We start from the raw sequence: 22,064 nt of genomic DNA, 5'->3' as shown, positions 1-22,064 counted from the left end.
CTGCGTGCACGCCACCTCTTCTCTCGTTTCCTTCTTCACTAAGCCACAGACCCGGCCACTCCGATGGCGGCGTGCGGCTTGATCCCTAGTCAAACAGTACAAGCAAAAACTTAAACTCCCTTATATTCTGTAGCAGTAGCTATCTACAAATAATTAAACCTCTCTATTGCAACGGGGTTAGTATCAAGTATCACAAGTATGTTTGTCACCCATGAGTCATGACTAGTGTCATGTTGTGTTACCATTAAGCCCATTTTGAACTATGGATTTTACCGAAAGCTGTAAAATTCCAAGGGAAATGTATGTATGCAATAATGCAAGTGCGAGTATGCAACACACCTGCGGAGTGTACTTCATATGCTTCAGTTTTGGAAGGGTCCCAAAAAAGCATTCCTTGTTGGGTCATGGACGCAGCCTTATTCCCTCCAGAGAACTTTGACATTGATCCTAGTATCCTACGGCCCAAAAAGCCACATGACCAAACTGCCCCTCCCCCCAGCACGATGACCGTCACCGACCCCCTTAACTAACTCCCCAGTGTACCTCCACGCCGTGGGAGCTGAGCTGATCTGATGATCCCTTCTCACTTCCAAGTACTACACGAATGTAACAACTTGATGTGACCTCAGTTCTTCTCCCATCTCCTCTTCTCCCCACCTCGCGCGCGCCGCCCTGCCCAGATGTTTCTCCACTCCCTCTTGATGCAAAACATGGCCAAGAACACAACAACGCAGCAGCAGCAGACGACGAGGTACGCAGTTAGGCGCACCTTGCATGTGGCATGATGATGATTGCTTCGGTTCTACGTGTTTGGCTGACGTGATGGTTCCATGCGCAGGTCGTCGAAAGAGGCGGGCGGCGGCGCCGCGGCGAGGTCGAGAGGGGTGTCGTCGAAGAAGTCGCCGTGGTACCAGCGGGCGGTTGAGGTGTTGCTGCTGATATGGAAGCAGCCGACGGGGGCGGGGACGGGGACGGGGACGACGACGAAGGCCGCGGCGGCGGCGGGGGTGACGGGCGGGAAGGCGGCGGCGTCGGGGATGGGGGCTCGGCTGAGGAAGTCGTCGTCGCTGAACGTGGCGGCGTTGTTCACGCGGGTCTGCCTGTGCGCGCCCATCTCGATGTACAACGAGCAGGCGCTCTACTTCCAGGCGGGCGACGTGACGCCACACCGGAGCTACAGCTACCCGCGGGCGTCCTCGGCGTCGGCGTCCGGGTGCGGCGGAGGCGGAAACAGCAACCCGCTGGTGGCACCGCCGCCCGCGGCCGAGCAGAGGGCGCTGATGAGGACGCCTGGCCCCGGCGGGGAGAGCGCGAGGCGGCCGGTGTTCCGCGGCAAGTCGCTGACGGACGACATCCTGATGCGGCGGTTCGTCGTCGACGAGGAGGCCACGCGGCGGCGCAACGAGATGGAGGTGATCCGGAGCCGCCACGCGGCCGCCGCCAAGCGGCGGCGCCTCGGCCCCAGCCCGCTCCGCCGGATGGCCCTAGCGGAATCGGAGTCGGAGGCCGACGACGATGAGGAGGAGACGACGACGACGGAAGCAGCGGAGCCGACGTCACGGTCTCACGGAGGAAACCCCAAGCCGTACCAGTCGCAGCGTAACACTTCTGGGGGTCCCTGTCTCCCCTCTCAATTTTTTTTCCTTCCCTTACACTTCTTCTCCCGTTCCTTGTGCTCTTGTCGTTGTCTCGCAATGATGCAAGAAGAAAACTCCGAGCAACACGCGCGTTCTCTTCGACTCTTCCATATCGACCGATGCGGACGTCCCGCCCAGCCCAGCGCCCGCCCCGCACGCAAAAGTACGCGCGCGTCGTGGAGAAACCCGGCGAAACCGACGTGTTTCCCCCGCGCGGCGTATGATTAGGGATCGAGCAATATATCACTAGCTCTATCCATTCATCTGCTCTACTAGCTATATGCTATACACCAGGAAACCGGCCGGATATCCATGGCTAGCTAGCTGCATATGCATGCATGTATCATGTGCGCGCGCGTAGTATACGTATATGTGCATATGCGTTTTCTTTTGTAGAAAAGTAATTATAAAATATAAGCACGATGCATGTACTGGTGTCCGCATATCTGGAAAAGGTAGCTATACATGAAACAAAATAACTAACGATGATATAGATATATAGATAGAGATAGAGATAGATAGATAGTCATGACGTGTACAAGCATATGTATAAGTATATATACATGTATGCCGCATGCAATGGCAACTTGGTGGGTTCGATCAAATTAAAATGAAGACAAATTAGCTAATTAGAAATGCTACTTAATTAATTAATTGCCATGCATGGCTGTAGAAATCAAGTGATACGCACTATTAGAAAAAGCATTATCGCAAGCGGCCAAAAAGGGTCTTCGCAAGCGGGGCGGCCGTCCGCCTGTAAACAAACGACTATGAAGATCGCCGGTCTTCTCATGCGGAGCGGCCGTCCGCCTGCGAAGATAATTTTCGCAGGCGGATTTTCGCAGGCGGACATTGGCTAGTCCGGTTCGCCTGCGAAAATAGAAAGCGGCCGCCTGCAAAAAAAAATAGCCGCCTGCGAAAATAGGTAGGAAATTTTGAAATTTAATAATAATTTGTCCGTTAATAGAAATTCTTGTAGGTAGATTATTATGTACATATATTGGAAGATTATCAAGCATTTGGTATTGAGAAATCTACATATATTGTATAACTCAAAAGTGTTACCAAAATATATATATTACAATATTTTTTACATTGTGACTTCAAATACGCCATCTAGTCATATTATGGCATAGCAGTGTTCCACTCCAGAAGATCCTTGAATTCGTCACTTGTCGCTAGGGCACCATCTGGGTCGAAGAAATCTCCTTTCACATGACAGCACTCAGAGTGGATGAAGTGGCACAGATCATGCTGGACATTTGTGATGCCTGTATCGTCAAAGCTTGTTCGACGTTCTAATCTTGGCAACTGCATGCATTGAAGATAAACAATATATTAATATCATAAACATGTGAAGCGGTCTAGTACATAGTATAGAGACTTACATCCTCTGCGTTAACCCTATACCTCCCATTAACCCTAAGGAATTCCCACGCGTAATACTCGCAGAGGACAGTTCCTCTAGGTTGCTTGTGACACTTCAGGACATATCATAGAAAAAAAAAGATAAATTTTGCAATTAGTGAAACAATTGGAATACATTAAGTGAGTGTAGTATTACCGGCCAATAGGTACGTACTAGCAGCTCCTCTCTTATTCGGGTCTGTTCTCCACCCTTGAACTTGTAGTATTGGTACACACTGTATGGATGTCGTACCATTTCACATTAAGAAGGATACTTATTTATAATACATTCATATAAAAATGCAAGAATCATAATCACTTACTACTGTAAGATTGTTAGAAATTCTTTGTATGACTGGTGTTTGTAATCGAGAGGGTCCAAGACTACCACGGTTCCGTCTTTAGGGTGGATGAGTAAACAGATATAATGATCGCTACATATTAACAACAGCATAGTTAGTTAGTACCAGCTAAAATAAGACATATGTGTAGAAGATAAATGTACCGGACTTACTCAAAATTATGAGCGGCCATGACGACTCTCTTATTTTGAAAGTGCAAGAAGGCTCGTTCAATGTACTGTGCGACAGTAATCAACTTCTCCTTGTGCAGGCCCTTCTGATATTCAGCTATCTCTTTTGGAGTCTTGCCCTTCAGCTGGTCTGACCCTGGTGCTAGCCTCACGGTATGCTGTGTTTGACAGATCTGAGTTGGATCCAAGAAGCCAATAGGTTCTTTTTTCTTCTTAGCATCCATGTTTTGCATCCTACAGAAGAAGTTTGTTAGTAACAATCACATGAATTTGTATTGTACATATTTTTCATGTAATTAATTAAAACTCATACTCACATGCACCAAACACCGACATAGTTGACGTCCATCTTATCCCGACGATATATGGCGTGGAGATCTGACAAATCTAGCCATATGTAACCTTCGGCACTGAAACAATCTGCCGATGATCGAGCTGTTATATTGCCCAAGCCTTTCTTGTTGGCTTCCATGTAGAAGGTTTGTAATCTTCTCATCTCCTATGGTCCTTCGTTTAGTGCCCAATCCGGCAAGAGTGCTTTCCCGTGTTCGTACTTTTCCGGGCAATCATCAGTTAGCCAGTATGTTGGCCCGGCTAGTTCAGCGGCCTTCTGGGGGTCATCATCTTTGTGTTTGGCACGTTCCTTACCCCCTCTGAAGACGGTTACCATGAACTTCTCCTTGTTCTCATATTTGGACTTGTAGTCGTGGCTCCTAAGCACTCTAGGCACCTCAGAACTGGTAGTGGCCTTCTCAGGGACCGGGGTCTCTTGCACCTCGGGGTCTTTCGCAGGAGAAGGGTCTTCAAATATTTCTGGCTCTGTACCGTCCCATTGCAATCCTGGTACTTCTTCTATATCTGTCCCGACTGATACCACAAATTGCACCTCTGGTTCTGCCACTTTAATCTCTATTTGGACATCCGGCACTGCAATCTCCATGGGCACCTCCGTCACTTCAATCTCCGGTGGCACTTCCGGCACTGGATTTTCCTTATGCATCTCGGGTTCCTCCGCCTTATCAGGATTAACTCCATCAGTACTCAGGGAAACCTAATGTTCCGTGAGTCTTTAGCAAACTCTCTATACTGAGCATCAAAGTTTATCCACTGATGAGCATCTGTCGGGTGTCGAATCATCCCATCCTTCTTGCGCCCTTTTTCATGCCAAAGCATTAGTTCCGCATCTCACGGATTTGAGTATATCCGTTTAATGCGGTCTTTGACAGGAAGGTACCACATCACAAGCTGCGGGATTTTTCTCTGAGTTCCCTCAGTTTTGTCAGACGGTTCTAGGCCAGTATTGCTATTCGATTTGTACCGGCTAGCACCGCATGTTGGACATTCATCTAAAGAAACGTACTCTTTCCTGTACAGTATGTAGTGATTAACGCACGCATGAATCTTTTCCACACCAAGTGAAAGGGGGCATATGAGTTTCTTCGCTTGATATGTGCTGGATGGTAGTGAGTTAGGCCTCGGGAGCATTTTATGCAGAAGTTCTAAAAGACTGTCGAAACTGGTATCAGACCATCCATGTCTCGCCTTTAACCTCATAAGTTCAAGAACTGACCGTAATGTTGTGAACTCACTGTCACAGCCCTTCGACTCATCGTACAGAACTTCCTTAGCTGCCTTCTATAAAGCTTCAAAGTTATTTAAACCTCTAGCCGATCCCATCAGCACCTCGGGTTCTGCATGACGTAACATTTCCTCTAGATCGATTTTGTCCTCAACAGAACCATCTAGGGATGGCAATTTTACCCATGGGTCCGGATATCCGTGGATACCCGACCCGATGGACATGGACATGGGTGTGACTTTTTACCCATGTGCACGCCCGCCCGAGACCCGAAGATGTTATGGGTAATAGGCGAGTTTCATTTTTTACAAGTGGGTAACCCATGCCCGACCCGATACATATGTATTAGCTAATTTTGACTCATTTCTTAATTCTTATACCATTTCTCTCTGTTCATTTGTGATGCTTACTGATACTAAGTTGTGATGTAATTCAAATTATTGTTGATAACCGATAATTTGGTAAATTATTGATTTTATTTCTCTTTTTTAAATTACATATCTTTCAACTTATTATTCATGTGAGATCAATTGGGTACCCGCCGGACATACCCGCGCCCGCCGGGCATGGGTACGGGCACGGAGTTTTGCCCGCTAACTCTAGTGGGTAGGGTTTGGGTGGACAATGTCGGGCATGGTTTTGCTCTACCCGTGCCCGACCCGACCCATTGCCATCCCTAGGACCATCATCGTGCACCATGTCTTCAACTTATGTCGGAACTACATTTTTAGGCCCGTCCACTTGTTCTTCGCCATGACGTGTCCACATTTTGTACCTGTCCATAAATCCATGAGTTACTAAGTGCTCCTTCACTTTATAAGCATCTTCCCAGGCTATTCCATTGTTACAGTCAGCACATGGACAAATTATCTTCCTCATATTATTCTTCTCAGCGTGTGCCTTCGCAATACCAATAAATTTAGACACTTCATCTCTATATGGAGACAAAAACCTTAGCCAATGATACATCTATTCCCGACTTTCCATATCTCTAAAAAAAAAGAACATAAAATATTTGCACTATTAATACCAAATTGCAGGGTTTATTGAAAAAACATATTGACATTAAAAATTTTATTCTCTCTCTCTCATATATATATATATATATATATATATATATATATATATATATATATATATATATATATATATATATATATATATATATATATATATATATATATATATATATATATATATATATATATATATATATATATATATATATATATATATATAAATTTAGACACTTCATCTCTATATGGAGACAAAAACCTTAGCCAATGATACATCTATTCCCGACTTTCCATATCTCTAAAAAAAAAGAACATAAAATATTTGCACTATTAATACCAAATTGCAGGGTTTATTGAAAAAACATATTGACATTAAAAATTTTATTCTCTCTCTCTCATATATATATATATATATATATATATATATATATATATATATATATATATATATATATATATATATATATATATATATATGTGACAAGATCTAGAACTAGAAGGTGGATGTGATAGCAAAATAAAAAAAATTGAGAATTTATGTTACCACATTAAACCACTACAGCAAGAGGCATCAAGTATTAACATACATCTAATATCAACATATCAAAACAAAGTAAATTAAAAAATATGGAGTTTTTCCTTCACAATTTTACATGCATAAATCCATCACAAATTGAGGTCTAAAAGCTTAAAAAATTGCATATCTAGTGTGGAAATAAGTAGATCTAAGCACCATAGGAAAATCCCCCGAAGATTTGAAGTTCAAAACCTCCCCCCCCCCCTATATTTAAGTCACTTTAGGAGAGAGAAACTTCGGGGAGAATAAACAGGGCTCGGAGAGGAAGATGACTATATAGGGGCATCTTTGCAGGCGTACCGCCCCCTCCACCCCAGATACAATTTTTGCCGGCAGGGTTTTGGCTCTGAAGGACATGCCCATCTGCGAAAATTGAACCCCTACTACGCTGAAAATGAGTTTTCTAGTATTGACGAGAGATGGCTGCACAGATCGATGTGTCCCCTAGCTTGCGATAGCTAGCTTAATGGTAACCAGCCTCGTTATGGATTCAAGCTAGGATCATCGATCACCCTGCAGCAGCTAGATTATTAATTATACGAGTGATAATATTTCTTCATCGCTTGCATGCATATGCATGAGCAGCGTGATCAATCTACATCCACTTGATTGACATCTGTCATCTGTATATATTAGATGACATACGATATACATCTTTCGAAAGATTTTTATAATCGTATCACACAGATTTTTAATCTTTATATTAAAATCCGATAGATATAATAAAAAGCAAAAAGCAATTAAGAAACACCATAATGAACATTAAATTACCATATCCTCAAGAAAAAGACCAAATCCAATAAAAAATTTAAAATTTACATGTGAAGATTCAAAAATTACAGTGTAACTTACAAAAGTTACAGTGTAAGTTTCATAAATTACACTGTAACTTACAAGAAAATGCACTGTAAATTTGAGTGAGAAAATCGAGTGAGAGATAAGAAAAAATCTTTCGAGTGAGATATAGCAAAATCGAAAAACCTATACATCTTTCGAAAGATTTTTACGATCGTATCACACAGATTTTTAATTTTTGGATTAAAATCTGATAGATATAATAAAAAGCAAAAAGCAATTAAGAAACACCATAATGGACACTAAATTACCATATCCTCAAGAAAAAGACCAAATCCAATACAAAATTTAAAATTTACATGCGAAGATTCAAAAATTACAGTGCAACTTACAAAAGTTACAGTGTAAGTTTTATAAATTACACTGTAACTTATAAGAAAATGCACTGTAAATTTGAGTGAGAAAATCGAGTGAGAGATAAGAAAAAATCTTTCGAGTGAGATATAGCAAAATCGATATATTAATGCAGAGCTTTAATTAATTTGTTTTGCATACATATAAATCATATTATCATCAAGTGCGAAGTTTGATAGAGATAGAATTACATGGATGTATCTGCAGAAGCTAAGCAAGTCAGACAAAATTAATATATATGATATACATGTCTGCTGTTTGTAGACATGCATGGCAAAATGTGTAAATTAATTAATATGGCACCCGTGTTCTGTTTTAGTGAAGGATACGAAACAATTTTTATACATCTATCTATCTATGAGAATAAATCCCGTTGGGATTGCTGGAATCTGAGGGGAACCACGTCACGTACACAAGTATATATTATTCGAGCCATTTTATTAAAACAGTGTGGTACACGTGAATGTTTGAATCTACTACATATATGAAATTTGTACTGGGGTAGAATAGAATCATCTCGATTTCTCATGTTTTTTTTCCTCTTCTTTACTCCAGCCATGTGTTTCTATGCAGATCACAAGATTATGACTATGCTAGCGCTAGCTTTGCACGCGAGTTTAATTATATTGTCTGGATTGATATATCTTTTTATTCTACAAGATTTAGCAATAACCTGACTGTATATGCGTGATCAACATGAGGATCGGTATTGCTTGTGAGCATTAGGCCAGCAATAAAGCGATGCACTTTGTATGTAGCGAGACAATTAGGGAAGCATGCAAAAACGATCAAGACAAATGGTAAAGCAATGCAGCTATAGCTAAAGGAATTAAAGTAGCCAAACACGCGATACATCATAACGATAGATGTATCTCGATGCAAGAATACGATGAGCCAGGACAGTAAAGCCTCGATATATCGATCGATTCCAGCTGTGGCACCCACAGAGAAATGAGCCCACGAGAAGATGTATCCATAGATGGCACGCGGAGCATAAGCACTCACAATTGAAAAGATGAAACAGACCATCGGAAACAAACAACGGCAGGAGTTAAAGTAGAGATAGAGTCTTCCCTGACAAGTGGCTTGTGTGCACACGCCTTCCCACTATTTAACCCAACCCTCCGGCCTACATCTTCCTGCATTCATCACAACACCATCCATCCATCTTAATTCGCTTCTACATTGGGGCGCTTGTTAATTTACATGCGAGCTTGTTGAGGTATGTTCAATATATGAGGACTAGCTTAATTATGTTTGCACTATTTAGAAGTTGAGATTTCGGCATTTACAAACTACATCGATTTGCTAAATTTGGTTAATGATTTGCTTATATATGTATTATTGGTTATATATGTCAGGTTGAAGCGATCGAGATCATCGTTGAGAGCTGTAGTACGTGGTGAGCATGGGAGAGCAGCAGCAGCAGGTGGAGCGGCAGCCTGACCTGCCTCCGGGCTTTAGGTTTCACCCAACGGACGAGGAGATCATCACCTTTTACCTTGCACCCAAGGTTGTGGACAGCAGGGGCTTTTGCGTGGCTGCCATTGGAGAGGTGGATCTCAACAAGTGCGAGCCATGGGACTTGCCAGGTAAACATCATATAGTATTAGTTTGAATTGAAAAAAATTATATATATATATAATTAGGGAAATTTATATATATGATATGATGTGAAAAAAAAATGTAGGGAAGGCGAAGATGAACGGGGAGAAGGAGTGGTATTTCTACTGCCAGAAGGATCGGAAGTATCCGACGGGGATGAGGACGAACAGGGCGACGGAGGCGGGATACTGGAAGGCGACGGGGAAGGACAAGGAGATCTTCCGCAACCACCACATGCTCATCGGCATGAAGAAGACGCTCGTCTTCTACAAGGGCAGGGCTCCCAAGGGCGACAAGACCAACTGGGTCATGCACGAGTACAGGCTCGCCGACGCCTCTCCGCCACAGCCGCCGCCGCCGCCATCCTCCGCAGAGCCCCCGAGGCAGGACGACTGGGCCGTGTGCAGGATCTTCCACAAGAGCTCCGGCATCAAGAAGCCGGTGCAGGTGCCCATGCAGATGCCGATGCAGATGCAGATGCCGGTTGCTCATCAGGTGCCCGCCGCCAACTACCAGCAGCAGATGGCCATGGCCTCCGCCAGCATCATCCAAGTCCCCATGCAGATGCAGATGCCCTCCATGTCTGACCAGCTGCAGATGTTGGACGACTTCTCCACCGGTTCACTCATGGCGCCGCCTCCGCCTCCGCCTTCCTACTCCACTCTACCTGGCTTCCCGCTTCAGATCAACGGCGGCGCCCAGCAGTTTGTTGGGAACCCGTCGATGTACTACCAGCAGCAGCAGCAGCAGCAGCAGCAGCAGATGGACATGGCCGCCGGAGGCTTCGTGGTGAGCGAGCCGTCGTCGCTGGTGGTGTCGCCGCAGGATGCTGCCGACCAGAACAACGCCGCCGACATCTCGTCGGTGGCATGCAACATGGACGCTACCATCTGGAAGTACTGATACATACATACATACATACATACATACATAGATACATACATGCATGCGCCGATGCGCGAGTGTGATGACAGAGGGTGGTGGGTTAATTAGCTATACTCCATTTTTATGCATATGCATCATGGCTTTTGCATTGCCTTTGGCTTCTTGTGTGATCGATGTGAGTGAGATTTGCTGAGAGATTATTAGTTATTATAGATTGGCTAGCTATATTATCATATACTGTATGTACTAATAATATGTGTGTACCAGCAATATGTATGTGTGTGAGCGTGCAGCCGTGCACCGTATAGCAAGGTATAGTTACAGGTATATACATACAAGATATATATAGGTATACATGCATGCGTGATAGATAAATGTGTGTACTGCATGTATTTGTGCGTGAGCCCAGCTTGATTGTGTTGTACATAGCTAGCAGTGCATGCCTTCTATCCCTCCGTACGGATTGAATTATGTGAATTAATTATTTTGTTTAATTATAACATGCATGGTGTATGGTGTACTTATTATATACTATGAACTTAATTTTCAGGTGATACGATCGACTAGCTAGTTTTCATATGTACTCTAATTAGGTGTTCTTGCATTAATTCATCATTCATTTATGTAGCTAATATCCATTTTGGTGTGGATATATAGGAACAAAATTAAAACATGCATGGGACCGCATGTCTACGGTCTACCTAACATTCCGCATGATTTGCGTTGCCATCTCAGTTTAAAAAAAATGAACGGTCTGATTCAGTGACACATTATAACAAACATTCACATGTTTGTTCTTCCTCCCTAAAGGGTTTGGATTCTTATTACATATGTCCAACTTAAAAAATAAAAAACAGACAAAACAGATACTTGATAGGCACCGTGAGAGACCCCTCCATGTTGCCTCTCGTGTGTGGGACTCGGAGGGGAAGGCGAAACACAAAACCTTAAGCCCAGCCCTCCCTCCCTCATCCTCCGCCTCACCACCACCGAAGCGACACATCTCGGACTTGGGCAGAGGGTGGTGCAATGATGATAGTGTCATGACAAATCATGAACAAAGCCAGCACGGTGAGGAGGCAACACCTGCGCGAGGGCAGCAATGTGGAGGCCATGCTCCACCAAGTCCAGGAGGTCAACAACGGCTAAACATTCTAGGAGGCCGCATCTGATGCTCTTGGCATGTGGGCGATAGTGAGATGGCGGTGGTGCGAGGATCACGTCGTCACGAGGAGAAGTGACGGTGCTAGCTAGGCGGGAGCGGCGGGAGGCGGTCAGGTAGCAGTGAGCGGCGGTGACAGCGTACGTGACGGACCTCGAGGGCTGATGACGGAGAGTAGGGGAGTGGCTAGGCGGCGGCGGCGACATGACAGACCTCGAGGGCTAATGATGGAGAGTAGGGGAGTTGCTAGGCGGCGGTGGCGGTTTATCTTCCTTTTTGTTGGATGCGCATCCTCCTTCTCCATCACTACACCATGACACAAAATCCCCAACAGAGGATCGGTAGGTGAAGGCCACATTTAGAGACCAACCATCAGTCGGTAAATGTTTTCCCGACCAACTTGCACAGTCGGAATAAGTCTGGTTGGCAAAGAGATTTCCCGACCAACATATTTTTACCGACCGACTATCAGACGGTGGTTGGTTAGATTTGCCGACCGACCTTATTTATACCGACCAACATATTTATCCCCACCCACAACAATTCCCGACCGACTATTTGCCGCAGATATGAGAATTGCTGACCCACTGTCAGTCGAACATCACAATTCCAGTTTCATATTAATGTATCCATATCAAATTATATACTTGTTCATCACAATTAGAAATGACAAACCAATATTCTCACCAAATTAGTCTCCATAGATTCATTATATTGGACTGAAGACAACACTTCAAATCAAAATAGTGACTAACTTTAATTCATTCACAGATTAATTCAAGCATACATGCATGCAGTACGCATGTGGCATAGATACAACAGGTGTCCAAAAGATTTACATTTCATCCAAGTTCCACCATATCTATCCTGAAGCAAACTCCATTACATGCAGTATGTTGGCATTTCCCAACAAGTTCGCCTCTGTAGCAAACTCCATTACAAAAGGATGACCTTGTCTTGCCCCCAAAACAAGGTCATCCTCCATAGCTTGTTGTCAACATAAGACAAGGTCCACCTCTATGTCCTTCCAGAACCTCCACCTACAGAAAAAGGTATTATGTTCCAGTTAAACAAATTACTTTTAAGAAAATGTAGTTAACTAAAAAATTACAAAACATGCTAGTACTGTTGTTGCCTCCCATCACTTGGGCAAAATACATGCCTCCAGTAACCTGTACTTTCTACATTTTCCAAATGATATATTTTAGACCACCTAACATGTCAACCTGAATCATGAAGTAGTAATACTCAACAATCACTAAGTTCAAGGATATTAAAGAACTAGGAATACTACTTTTATAACTCCCCTTATCTCACCATATAAATTTACATGATAAATCCTTCAGGTTTCTTTCAGCTGAACCATAGGCAGTATGTATACTAATTGTTACCAGCATAAACAAGGCCAGTTCAGATTGAAACAAAAGCATGGAGTCCATATACAAGGCTTTTTCTAATTCAAATGAACTTTCTGATCAGATTGTTATATTGAATTGACAGGTTAAGTAACTTCTAACTTTGAGGGCTACATCAATATGTTGCAGCAGGATATTGTTGGAGTGAACTTGAACATATCATAATTTAGTGCATGGTAGTAAAGTTCACATCTAAATACGTCGCAGAGAGAACTCAACACTAGAATATTCAATATTTAGAATTCAGCGGTTCTATAAATCATATTTTAGTGCAAGAAAAAAAGTAAAGTTTATATGTAAAATACCTCCGCATTGGGAGATACCTGGCCTCTTGTTTGCCCTGATCTGTCAATATTAGCATTAGTTAGTATCTTAAGGTGATACATGAGAACCAAAACAACAAAAATATACTGCAGTTCTTACTTTGTTATTTGGCCATGCAATAGACAGCATTTACGCATCAGCCATAGTTTTAATACGAAATGGACAAGGAAGCACGGTGTCCCTCTTTAACACCACATTCACAACCACCTCATAGTATTGGACTCCAAGAGCTTGACCTCCCACTGTTGTTATTGGGTTCGTTGAGACAATTGTTGCCTTGGCTACTGGGACATCATTTCTTGTGACAGCATAGAGTATAACATCCTTGCCAACCTAAAACACAGTATAGTTCAGAAAAGGGAATATAACACAAGTAATTATATACCTAAGATAAGCATAGAGAAGGATGTAGACATTACAAGGCTTTCATCTTCATTGCAAGAGGTTGTGCGGCCTCTTGGAGTGACAGAAACACATCGTGAAGTTCCCCTTTGTACAACTCTTCTGTGCACAATGTTTTCATTGTAATTGAAAAGCACTTCTTGCAAATGAGCACAGTCAGCCTCAATATCACTATCATGACTCCCAATAGCAAGTTCTTGTTCTTCACATGGTGGGCTCTACAAACAGCCAAAGTCCTGCGTGAGAGCAATTAGAAAGGGAGCCAATGATAGCTATCAAATGCAGATGCTAGATAGCCTGTTGAAATAAGTTAAGGTGCTCATCCTCTTCAGCCAATTCAAACTACCAATAGGGTAAATACCTTCCCTGTCTAGATAAACCTTGCAAGGAGAGAGACAATTATTAAAAAGTACCAAAAAAATACAACTACAACTGCATATCAAAGAAGTTGTTATATGTTACATATTGCATAATATAACCAAATTCACAACGTCGCTGCAAGATTTTATTTAATATTGTTCTGCCAGCATGCACATATAGTCATTTCACACATGGCTCTATTTCACAAAAGAACATCACAGCATACACAGATCGCCATTCCACACAGGACTCTATTTGGACAAACAGCCATCACAGCAAAATTGAGAAATTGAACACTAACTTACAATTCTTGATGTCTTCCTTTCAAATGATGTTGTCTTGCTGCATGCGAACACCCGTGGTCTTCAATCATTCAATACCCATATAACTGTACATTGTTCCATGCAAAAGAAATTAGTAAATAGTTTGTTTTTTTCCCTCCTGCTACCACATTATACATAACTATACTATAATAGAGAAAAGCACCAAACAATTTTACCTTGCTTAGAGGCTCTTGAACACTTCCCTGATTTTTTAGGAAGGGATTGGGGGTGAAGGGGTAAGGGGAGGCTGAGCTCGAGGAAGCAGCGGAGGTGTGGGGTGGTGGAGGTGGAGGTGGGGGTGGCGGAGGTGGGGGACTGGGGGCTAGGGTGGCTGGTGCGGGTGGCGGAGGAAGGGGCTAGGGCGGCTGTGAAGGTGGACGTGGGGGCTAGGGCGACTGGTGATGGCGTATTGAGGTGGAGTCGGCGCCGGCGCTGCGAAGCGGAGAGGCGGCGGCGGTGGCACGAAGAAGGGCGGCGCAGCGTGGGGAGGAAGAGGCGGCACCTGGGGCAGCGCCGTGGGGAGGAAGCGTCGGTGGCGCCTGGAGGCAGCACCGCCGGGAGGAAGCGGCGGCGGCGCCGGAGGCGCTTGGCCTCCGCGCGCGATGGAGTGGCGGAGGGGACACAGGCGATGGATCAAAGGGATAGATAGGGTTTGGTGCAAATAATGCCGAAAAAAATTAATGCCGCAAAATTTTCCACCGCAACCGCGCGCGCGTGCCGGCCAAGCAGAGGCGAAAATTTTGGCTCCCTAAATTCCTCCACCGGCTATTAGCCTATTACCGACCGACGAGATATCGTTATATTTTTATCGACCGACTGTCTCTTTTTATAAAGTTTATTATTACCAACCGACAGTTTATCAGTAAAAAGTTACATAATTACCGACCGACAGTTCGCTAATAAAATTAGAATTCCCAACTGTCCGTTCGTCGAAAAGTTATACCGACCGACCGTTAATCGGTATACATGCATCTTTCCCAACCAAAGTCAGACGGGAATTTTAGGACATGGTGTAGTGCATGGAGCTCCTCACCTTTTTATAGCCAGTCTGCTTCTAGATTTGATTATGGGAAGCTCCAGTGTGAGGGTGGAGGCAGTGGCTTGCACATGAAGGGATGGCGATGAACAAGAGCAACCCTATGAACCCATGCTGGACGTTGGATGTACAGTGTGGTGGTCGGTAACAGTCATGCTCCTTGTGTGGATTAGTTGTGTGGGACTGAATGAGAAAACGCGGGTGAAAGCCTTGATGGGCCATTGGCTGGCTTAATAGCGCCGCTATTGGAGCATTGGCTAGCTTAAGGACGACAACTCTGAAGCATGTGTGCATGTTGCTAGACGTGCACCAAGCATCCACAGCAAAGGCCTCCGGGCTACGGTGCGTCTTCATTGTCTAGTAACTCATTTTTGCTATTCACATCCAAGGGGGCACCGGTGGAGAAATATTCTTTACTCCCGGTTTAGAACCCTTTGTAGTCCCGGTTTTCCTACCGGAACTACGAATCCGGGACTAAAGATCGTTATCTTTAGTCCTGGTTCAAATAACCCGGACTAAAGATCGATCTTTAGTCCCGGTTGGTGTTGGGAAGCGACAGTTCACGACAGTTCCTCGAGATTTTTTTTATTTTATTTTGTTGTTGATTTTGCTAATGGCTAGTGTTAATCTATATATTTTCTCCCGAATCTAATGGGATGCACATCCCCAAATCAACATCCCAAATATTAAAGTTACTTATACACACAAATCAAATACATCACAAATCCTACACACAGATCAACTATATCACAAATCCTAAAAAACTACACACAAATTAAATACATCACAGATTATACAAATTATACATCTTAGATCCATGCGATGCAATGAATCAAAAAATCTAAAAAATTATACATCCACAAATTATTAAAAAAAATGAGCCGGCGCCCGGCCGCGGCCGCCGCTGGCGCACGTCGGCCGCCTGCCCACGCGCGGCCGCGCCACGCCGCCGCCCGCCTCCCCGCGCGCCGCTGCCCGCCTCCACGCACGCGGCCGAGCCGCCCGCCTCCCCACGCCAACCGCCCGCCTCCCCACGCGCTGCCGCCGCCGGCCGCCGGCCGGCTGATGGAAGACGGAGTAGAGGGGAGGAGGAGGAAGGAGAGGGGAGGAGAAGAGGAAGGGGAGGAGGGAAGGAAGAGAGGGGAGGGGAGGAGGAAGAGCATTGGATCTGAGAAGAGGAAGAGAGGGGAGGGGAGGAGGAAGAGCATTGGATCTGAGAAGAGGAAGAGAGGGGATGTTCCAATCTTATCTAAATATCTGTCTGGGACTTAACCGATCGGATGTGGGAGAGAAATATTTACTCCCGGTTGATAACTCCAACCGGGATTAAAGATCGATCTTTAATCCCGGTTGGTATTACCAACCGGGAGTATAGATCCGGGAGTATAGATCAATCGATCTTTAATCCCGGTTGGTACCACCAACCGGGACTAAAGTGGTAACCGGGACTAAAGATCCTCGACCCCCTGACATACATCTGACAGGGGATGAACCGGGACTAAAAATCATCTTTAGTCCTGGCCGGTTAGTGTTACCAACCGGGACTAAAGATCAAAATTTTTTAAACCGGGACTAAAAATCGTTTTTAGTCCCGGTTTTTAATGGAACCGGGACTATTGTAAAATTTGGTCGACCGATTAAAGATGGTTTCTCCATCAGTGGGGGTGGATAATGTGGATATTCGGGTATCTCACCATCGCACTGAATAAGGCTATGGGTCGGTGCAAAAGACATCGACACCGTGGCTTTGGACCTCAACGCCAACTATTCTGGCCTAAGGCAGGGTCCAAATCTAGAATATGTTTTTTTAAAATGGGGGTCTAATTGTGAAACAAAGTTTTTATAAAGGGCTACAATATAAAAGATCTAGTAAAATCCAAGCCCCTTGAATCTAATATAAAAGAAACATACTCTCTATCGAGATGGTAGTTAATTGCTAAAAGGGGTGAATTCAACATTGGTGCTAAAGGGGGGCATTGAGAGAAGGAGGAGAGGGAAGAGGACTAAAAGTAGGGGTGCTGAAAGAGAAAGAAGGAGATGAGCCCCCCCTCCTCCTCTGATTGCTTCGTAGATCCACCCTCGGTTCAACCTCGGTAGAGGAAACCTGAACATGTGTAAATTGAGAGAATCCTAACAGTTGGTCCGAATCATTGAACAGATTGAACCGATAAAAAAGACTAGGATGGGAAAAAAAACATTCAACGGAATTCTAGCAATTCCTGCATGGTTCACTACTATCATCTTGATTGATAGATGGTCCAACTCCATCAAACTATCCAAGTGTCACGAACCCACGATATGCCGGTGTCACGCCAAGCTAGATTGGGAGCTTGAGAGAAGAAATCAAGAGTTTAGGGGTGGAAGAACAGGAAAAAAACTCGAGAGGAAGAAGCAGTAGAGAGACGAGTTTGGGGATAGTTTGATAGTTCATAATGCTCATTCGATGTCCTTTATCACATCCCTGGAAGTCTTATATAATTACTCTCCTTTGAGCCCACCTAACAAAAGTACTCACTCAACACAGACGGATCTATCGTCAAGGGCTGGGGTTTCCTGGACTAAATAAATGGTTAACTGCAGAAGCCCATAATCCAGAGTCCACACCCCTTAGATAAACAACTACTGATGTTTATCTCTGAGTCAATGATCATGATCGCATCAAACCAACTAACTAATTTAATAGTAACACTTTCAAGCCATTAGGGGTAGCAACAGGGGGCTGGGTTGGGTTGGAAACTTGGAATGCCCCTGCCCCTGGCCCCGGAATGGAAGTCGGGTGAAAAACATCACCCATCCCCGCCTCCACAGGGGACCCGGCGGGTGACCGGGGCCCCGCATTACCTGGATGGAGTTAACGCTCCATAAAAATATTGCAATACATTGAATAATAGTATGATAAAATTTCAATAGCCCCCGACAGTGTGGATTGGTTGATGGAACGAAAAAGATTACAGTTGAGGGGAACTAAGGCGTTGAGTTTTTATATGTCAATTTTGAATGAGATTGTTGGGTCTATATTATTGCAATGGGTAGCTTTTTAGAAAAGTAACTCACATCAAGAGCCCCTCCAGGTCACCAGCAAGTTAATTCCGATCCCTGCCCCATCCCCGAAATTTTGCAGGGCCTTGTCCCCACTCACACGTGGGTGAGAATTCTCCCCCGCCCGTCCCTGACCCCAACAGGGAAATTGCCACCCCTACAAGCCATGTTGCAAGATGGACGATCTATGTACAGTGACAAATTGAGCTAGGCCCCTGGGAAAGACTTGGGGATCAGGAGGGAAAGACAGCGTAATGAATTCAAAATAAAAGCTCATTTTGTTCACTCTATTTTACCTTCCTTTTTTTTAGATGAACCACATTTGCCTTCAGACAGCCATATTCCTACAAAATGTACATTCCAGCATAATCAAAGGGAGAACCTAAAACCACATTTTTCCTTTGCCTATAATAAGATCTTTGCCGATAAAACATCCTACTACAGGCGGCCAAAATTTTTACTGAGCTGTGCACCGCTCATAACTGTTACAAATACAATTGAGGGAACGGCAATATCTTTCTATCTCCTGAAATGTAAATTGACAACAGTTGGCTGCATATATGTCTGCTGAATAGAAAGTGCGAGAGGGAAAAATGGGTGAAACAAGAAGGAAGAAATTCTTTTTGCCCTGCTGTCAGAAGCACCAGAATCTGAACCTGAAAAGTTTAAACCAAGGATATTTTGATTTACATGACCAACAAAAAATAGATCAAACTCGAAAGTTACTTATTCTACACTCAGCCATATAGTACGCCTATATGTTACACAACATGTTAACCATTATTTTGGTTTATTCATATGATGTGGCCTTCGTAATGTAATATTACACAATGTCCTTGATAATTATATGAAGATACAAGCAAGAACTTCAGAATCTAGATGATAATTGCTAACGATGATGATCTAGTAAGAAATACCTGGTTTTATCTTGAATTTGACAACATTTGGCTGCTTCACTGATATGAATTTTATTGGATGCTCTGTACAGTGTCAGTGCCTATCAATCGCTGAAATCAGCTGAAAACGAGGGACAAGGAAATGTCAAGAACTAAATAACAATAAGAAAAAAAAAAACTGCCATTTATTCATAGGAGTGGATCAAAGGGACCTACGAAAGTGGGTAGATGATTTTCTTACCCTTCAGTTATGCCCACACGGAAAAGAACAACCATAATTCATGCGAGTTGTAGTTTTTATTTAGCAAGGTCAAAAGGGGGAGAAAATAGACAAAAGCGCCTCGCGTGGCTTATATTTAGAGAAGATTGTGTCACATATTTGTTAGTCAAGGTAGCATCTTCTATGTGTTTGAAGTTTGAACTTGACTGTAAACTGTGAAATTTTGAAAATATCAACTGCTTTCTGATGTATAGTTATTTCAAACAAGTTGAAGAGTGTACCTTATCATACCGAAACAATGATAGGTCAAAGTATGGTGAAGGACTTTGTGATTGACAAGTGTAAGGTAGTGACGCCATCATCTTTTTAACAAACTGCTAAATATAGAGCAGGCATTTACCAAAAGTCAGCATCACAAATTAGTTAGCATATGCCTTATGCCATATATAAATAGTAAGATAACATTAAATAAATGTGGATTTCAAGAAATATCCAAGATCATCAACTAGTAATTTCACACCTCTAGCTTTCCGTAACAAAGATCTGGCTCATTCTACAATTTTCACAAGCAAACCACTTGTCCTGGTGTTAATAGAAAGCAGACATAAAAAAAGGCCCTTACTGGAAGACTGCTCAAGCTCACAAGGTTCAAGGCTTAAGGGTAATACAGGGATACCTTTTAAATTCCTCACATCATAGACAGTTCAATGCCAAGACGATTCAGAAAATAAGAAAACTTTCATTATGCATTTGGGATTTAGTGTATTATTCAGTACAATGTTGGTGATTTAGTGTTGCTGTACATTATATCCAAGCATGTAGAACTGAGCAGTATTGACTTAATAATTGAAACTCGTGCGGTTTTTAATCAGAACATTGCAAAAGATGTAGGAATTAGCACAATAACTTTCAAACAACCTCACACCTTGTGGAAACAATAAAAACAGAATAACAGAGCCAAGAACTGTAGTGAGTCAAAAAAAATAATACCCTTGATGCTATCAATATTACCTGTGAGGAGCTGCTTGCTTTATTTTTAATTGTCCGAAGTTGATCGAGAGCATGAACATTATTGGAATGTGACGAGATAAAATTTCCATGCGATGAATTTTGTGGATTTGTGTGAAAATGGTCATAAAAATATTCAAACAATGAATAGAGTTCCTCCGAAGAATTCTGTTGATAAATTGCATGATAAGCTCAACGTAACAAAAAGAAACAACTCCAACATGTTTCAATGAGAATAGGTACCTGATAGAGTGAAACAATATCTGTCGTCTCCATGTTGTACACAGCAAAGAATGCTAAATTCTGTTCACTGCTGCGAGAAACCTAAAGAAACATAAATGTACTTACAGTTAAATGACATCAGATTATGCACAACTGACTTGTAATATGTCTGGAAAAATGGATTTACCCCTCCATCCACACTACCAAACTTGATAAATAGGTGATGACGATTGTTGATGCGAAAAACACGAGGCCTGGGAGATCTGCTTAACTCCAGTACAGGTCTAAAATCTTGCCTTTAGGTTCATGAGCATGCCAGTTGATTTGATCCTGCAATCAACAAGAAATAAAGACAAAGAAACCGCGGTTAAATCCATAAATGATAGCCGATCGGCTAGTTGCCGATGACATATCATTTATCTCTGAGCCGATGTCATATTTGAATCAATCGGCAAATATAAATAAGTAGGAAAGGACTAAATCTACTCGATCGGCTGTAGGTATTAACAATATATAATCCTTATGTCGATATATACTTAAATCAAGTGATTGGGATAGATCGGTCGCCATGCCGAGATAGTATAAATCACTTAGATCGAAATATATATTAACAATATGATTATAAATGTTTACAGCATAGCCGATCAGATAGATCTAACATGTATCGGCTAATACCCCGATACTACTCTATATTAAGATATTAAAGCAAGTAAAATATATCAAACAAAAGCCTAATATACTTTGTTGTAATAAGATCTTAACATAAAGGGCAGATCTAGCATATCAATTAAGCATGTAAGATATAAAGCTAAATCAGGTAAGATCGGCTGAAACCTCGATACTACCCTAATCGGCAACCAAAAGCAGGCTAGAGATTAAGATTCTAATCACGACTTATAAGATCAAACTCAACTGATGCAGCTATAAGTATGAAAAGAAAGACAATATCTAGACAATCAAGCCGTTGGATGTTTCATAGAGTGGTGGATATCATGTATAATCTAAGCCAACATAGATATTTAACCTAATCTGGCTGCCTTCCAATGATAGATGTTAGCCGATTGAAGGTTAATAACAATAGTCTAAGATTATACAGAATATATGATAACTCGGCGAATTACATAAACAAGATTAGAGTATCATGAAGATGGAAGCACTAATCCCGAGAACGCAAGCTGCCATAACAAGTTTTACCTCTAGTTGAAGATCG

General features: G+C 42.9%; 1 protein-coding gene, 2 long non-coding RNA genes and 2 pseudogenes across 3 annotated transcripts; 2 read left to right on the top strand and 3 right to left on the bottom strand.

Moving 5' to 3' along the window:
• The first annotated feature begins 557 nt into the window (after positions 1-557).
• LOC107277234 (uncharacterized) lies at positions 558-1,722 on the top strand (annotated as a pseudogene).
• A 7,327-nt stretch (positions 1,723-9,049) lies between these two features.
• LOC4324532 (NAC domain-containing protein 26) lies at positions 9,050-11,001 on the top strand. The gene is made up of 3 exons (XM_015774370.3): positions 9,050-9,179; positions 9,319-9,549; positions 9,648-11,001. Exons 2-3 carry the CDS (start codon positions 9,366-9,368, stop codon positions 10,463-10,465), a joined length of 1,002 nt encoding a protein of 333 aa, XP_015629856.1. The 5' UTR covers positions 9,050-9,179; positions 9,319-9,365; the 3' UTR covers positions 10,466-11,001.
• A 1,340-nt stretch (positions 11,002-12,341) lies between these two features.
• LOC9268740 (uncharacterized) lies at positions 12,342-13,635 on the bottom strand. The gene is made up of 3 exons (XR_001543412.3): positions 13,448-13,635; positions 13,330-13,369; positions 12,342-12,649 (listed from the first exon to the last, which is right to left on the bottom strand). It is a non-coding gene; the product is annotated as an uncharacterized lncRNA (long non-coding RNA).
• Positions 13,636-13,834: 199 nt separating this feature from the next.
• On the bottom strand, positions 13,835-14,674 carry LOC136357192 (uncharacterized). Its single transcript, XR_010742372.1, has 3 exons — positions 14,610-14,674; positions 14,416-14,498; positions 13,835-13,986 (listed from the first exon to the last, which is right to left on the bottom strand). It is a non-coding gene; the product is annotated as an uncharacterized lncRNA (long non-coding RNA).
• Positions 14,675-18,874: 4,200 nt separating this feature from the next.
• On the bottom strand, positions 18,875-21,916 carry LOC107279885 (light-mediated development protein DET1-like; annotated as a pseudogene).
• Between the last annotated feature and the right edge of the window lie 148 nt (positions 21,917-22,064).

This window comes from Oryza sativa, chromosome 1 (genome assembly GCF_034140825.1).
Source record: "Oryza sativa Japonica Group chromosome 1, ASM3414082v1".
In the NCBI taxonomy this organism is placed as follows: Eukaryota; Viridiplantae; Streptophyta; class Magnoliopsida; order Poales; family Poaceae; genus Oryza; species Oryza sativa.
This window is presented reverse-complemented; position numbering and strand designations above follow the sequence as displayed.

What these genes read in the sequence shown, in the direction of transcription:
- LOC4324532 (XM_015774370.3), top strand. Translation starts at nt 9,366, where the DNA reads ATGGGAGAGCAGCAGCAGCAGGTGGAGCGGCAGCCTGACCTGCCTCCG. An exon ending in CGAGCCATGGGACTTGCCAG is followed by an intron (nt 9,550 to 9,647) that starts GTAAACATCATA and finishes AAAAAAATGTAG; the next exon opens with GGAAGGCGAAGATGAACGGG.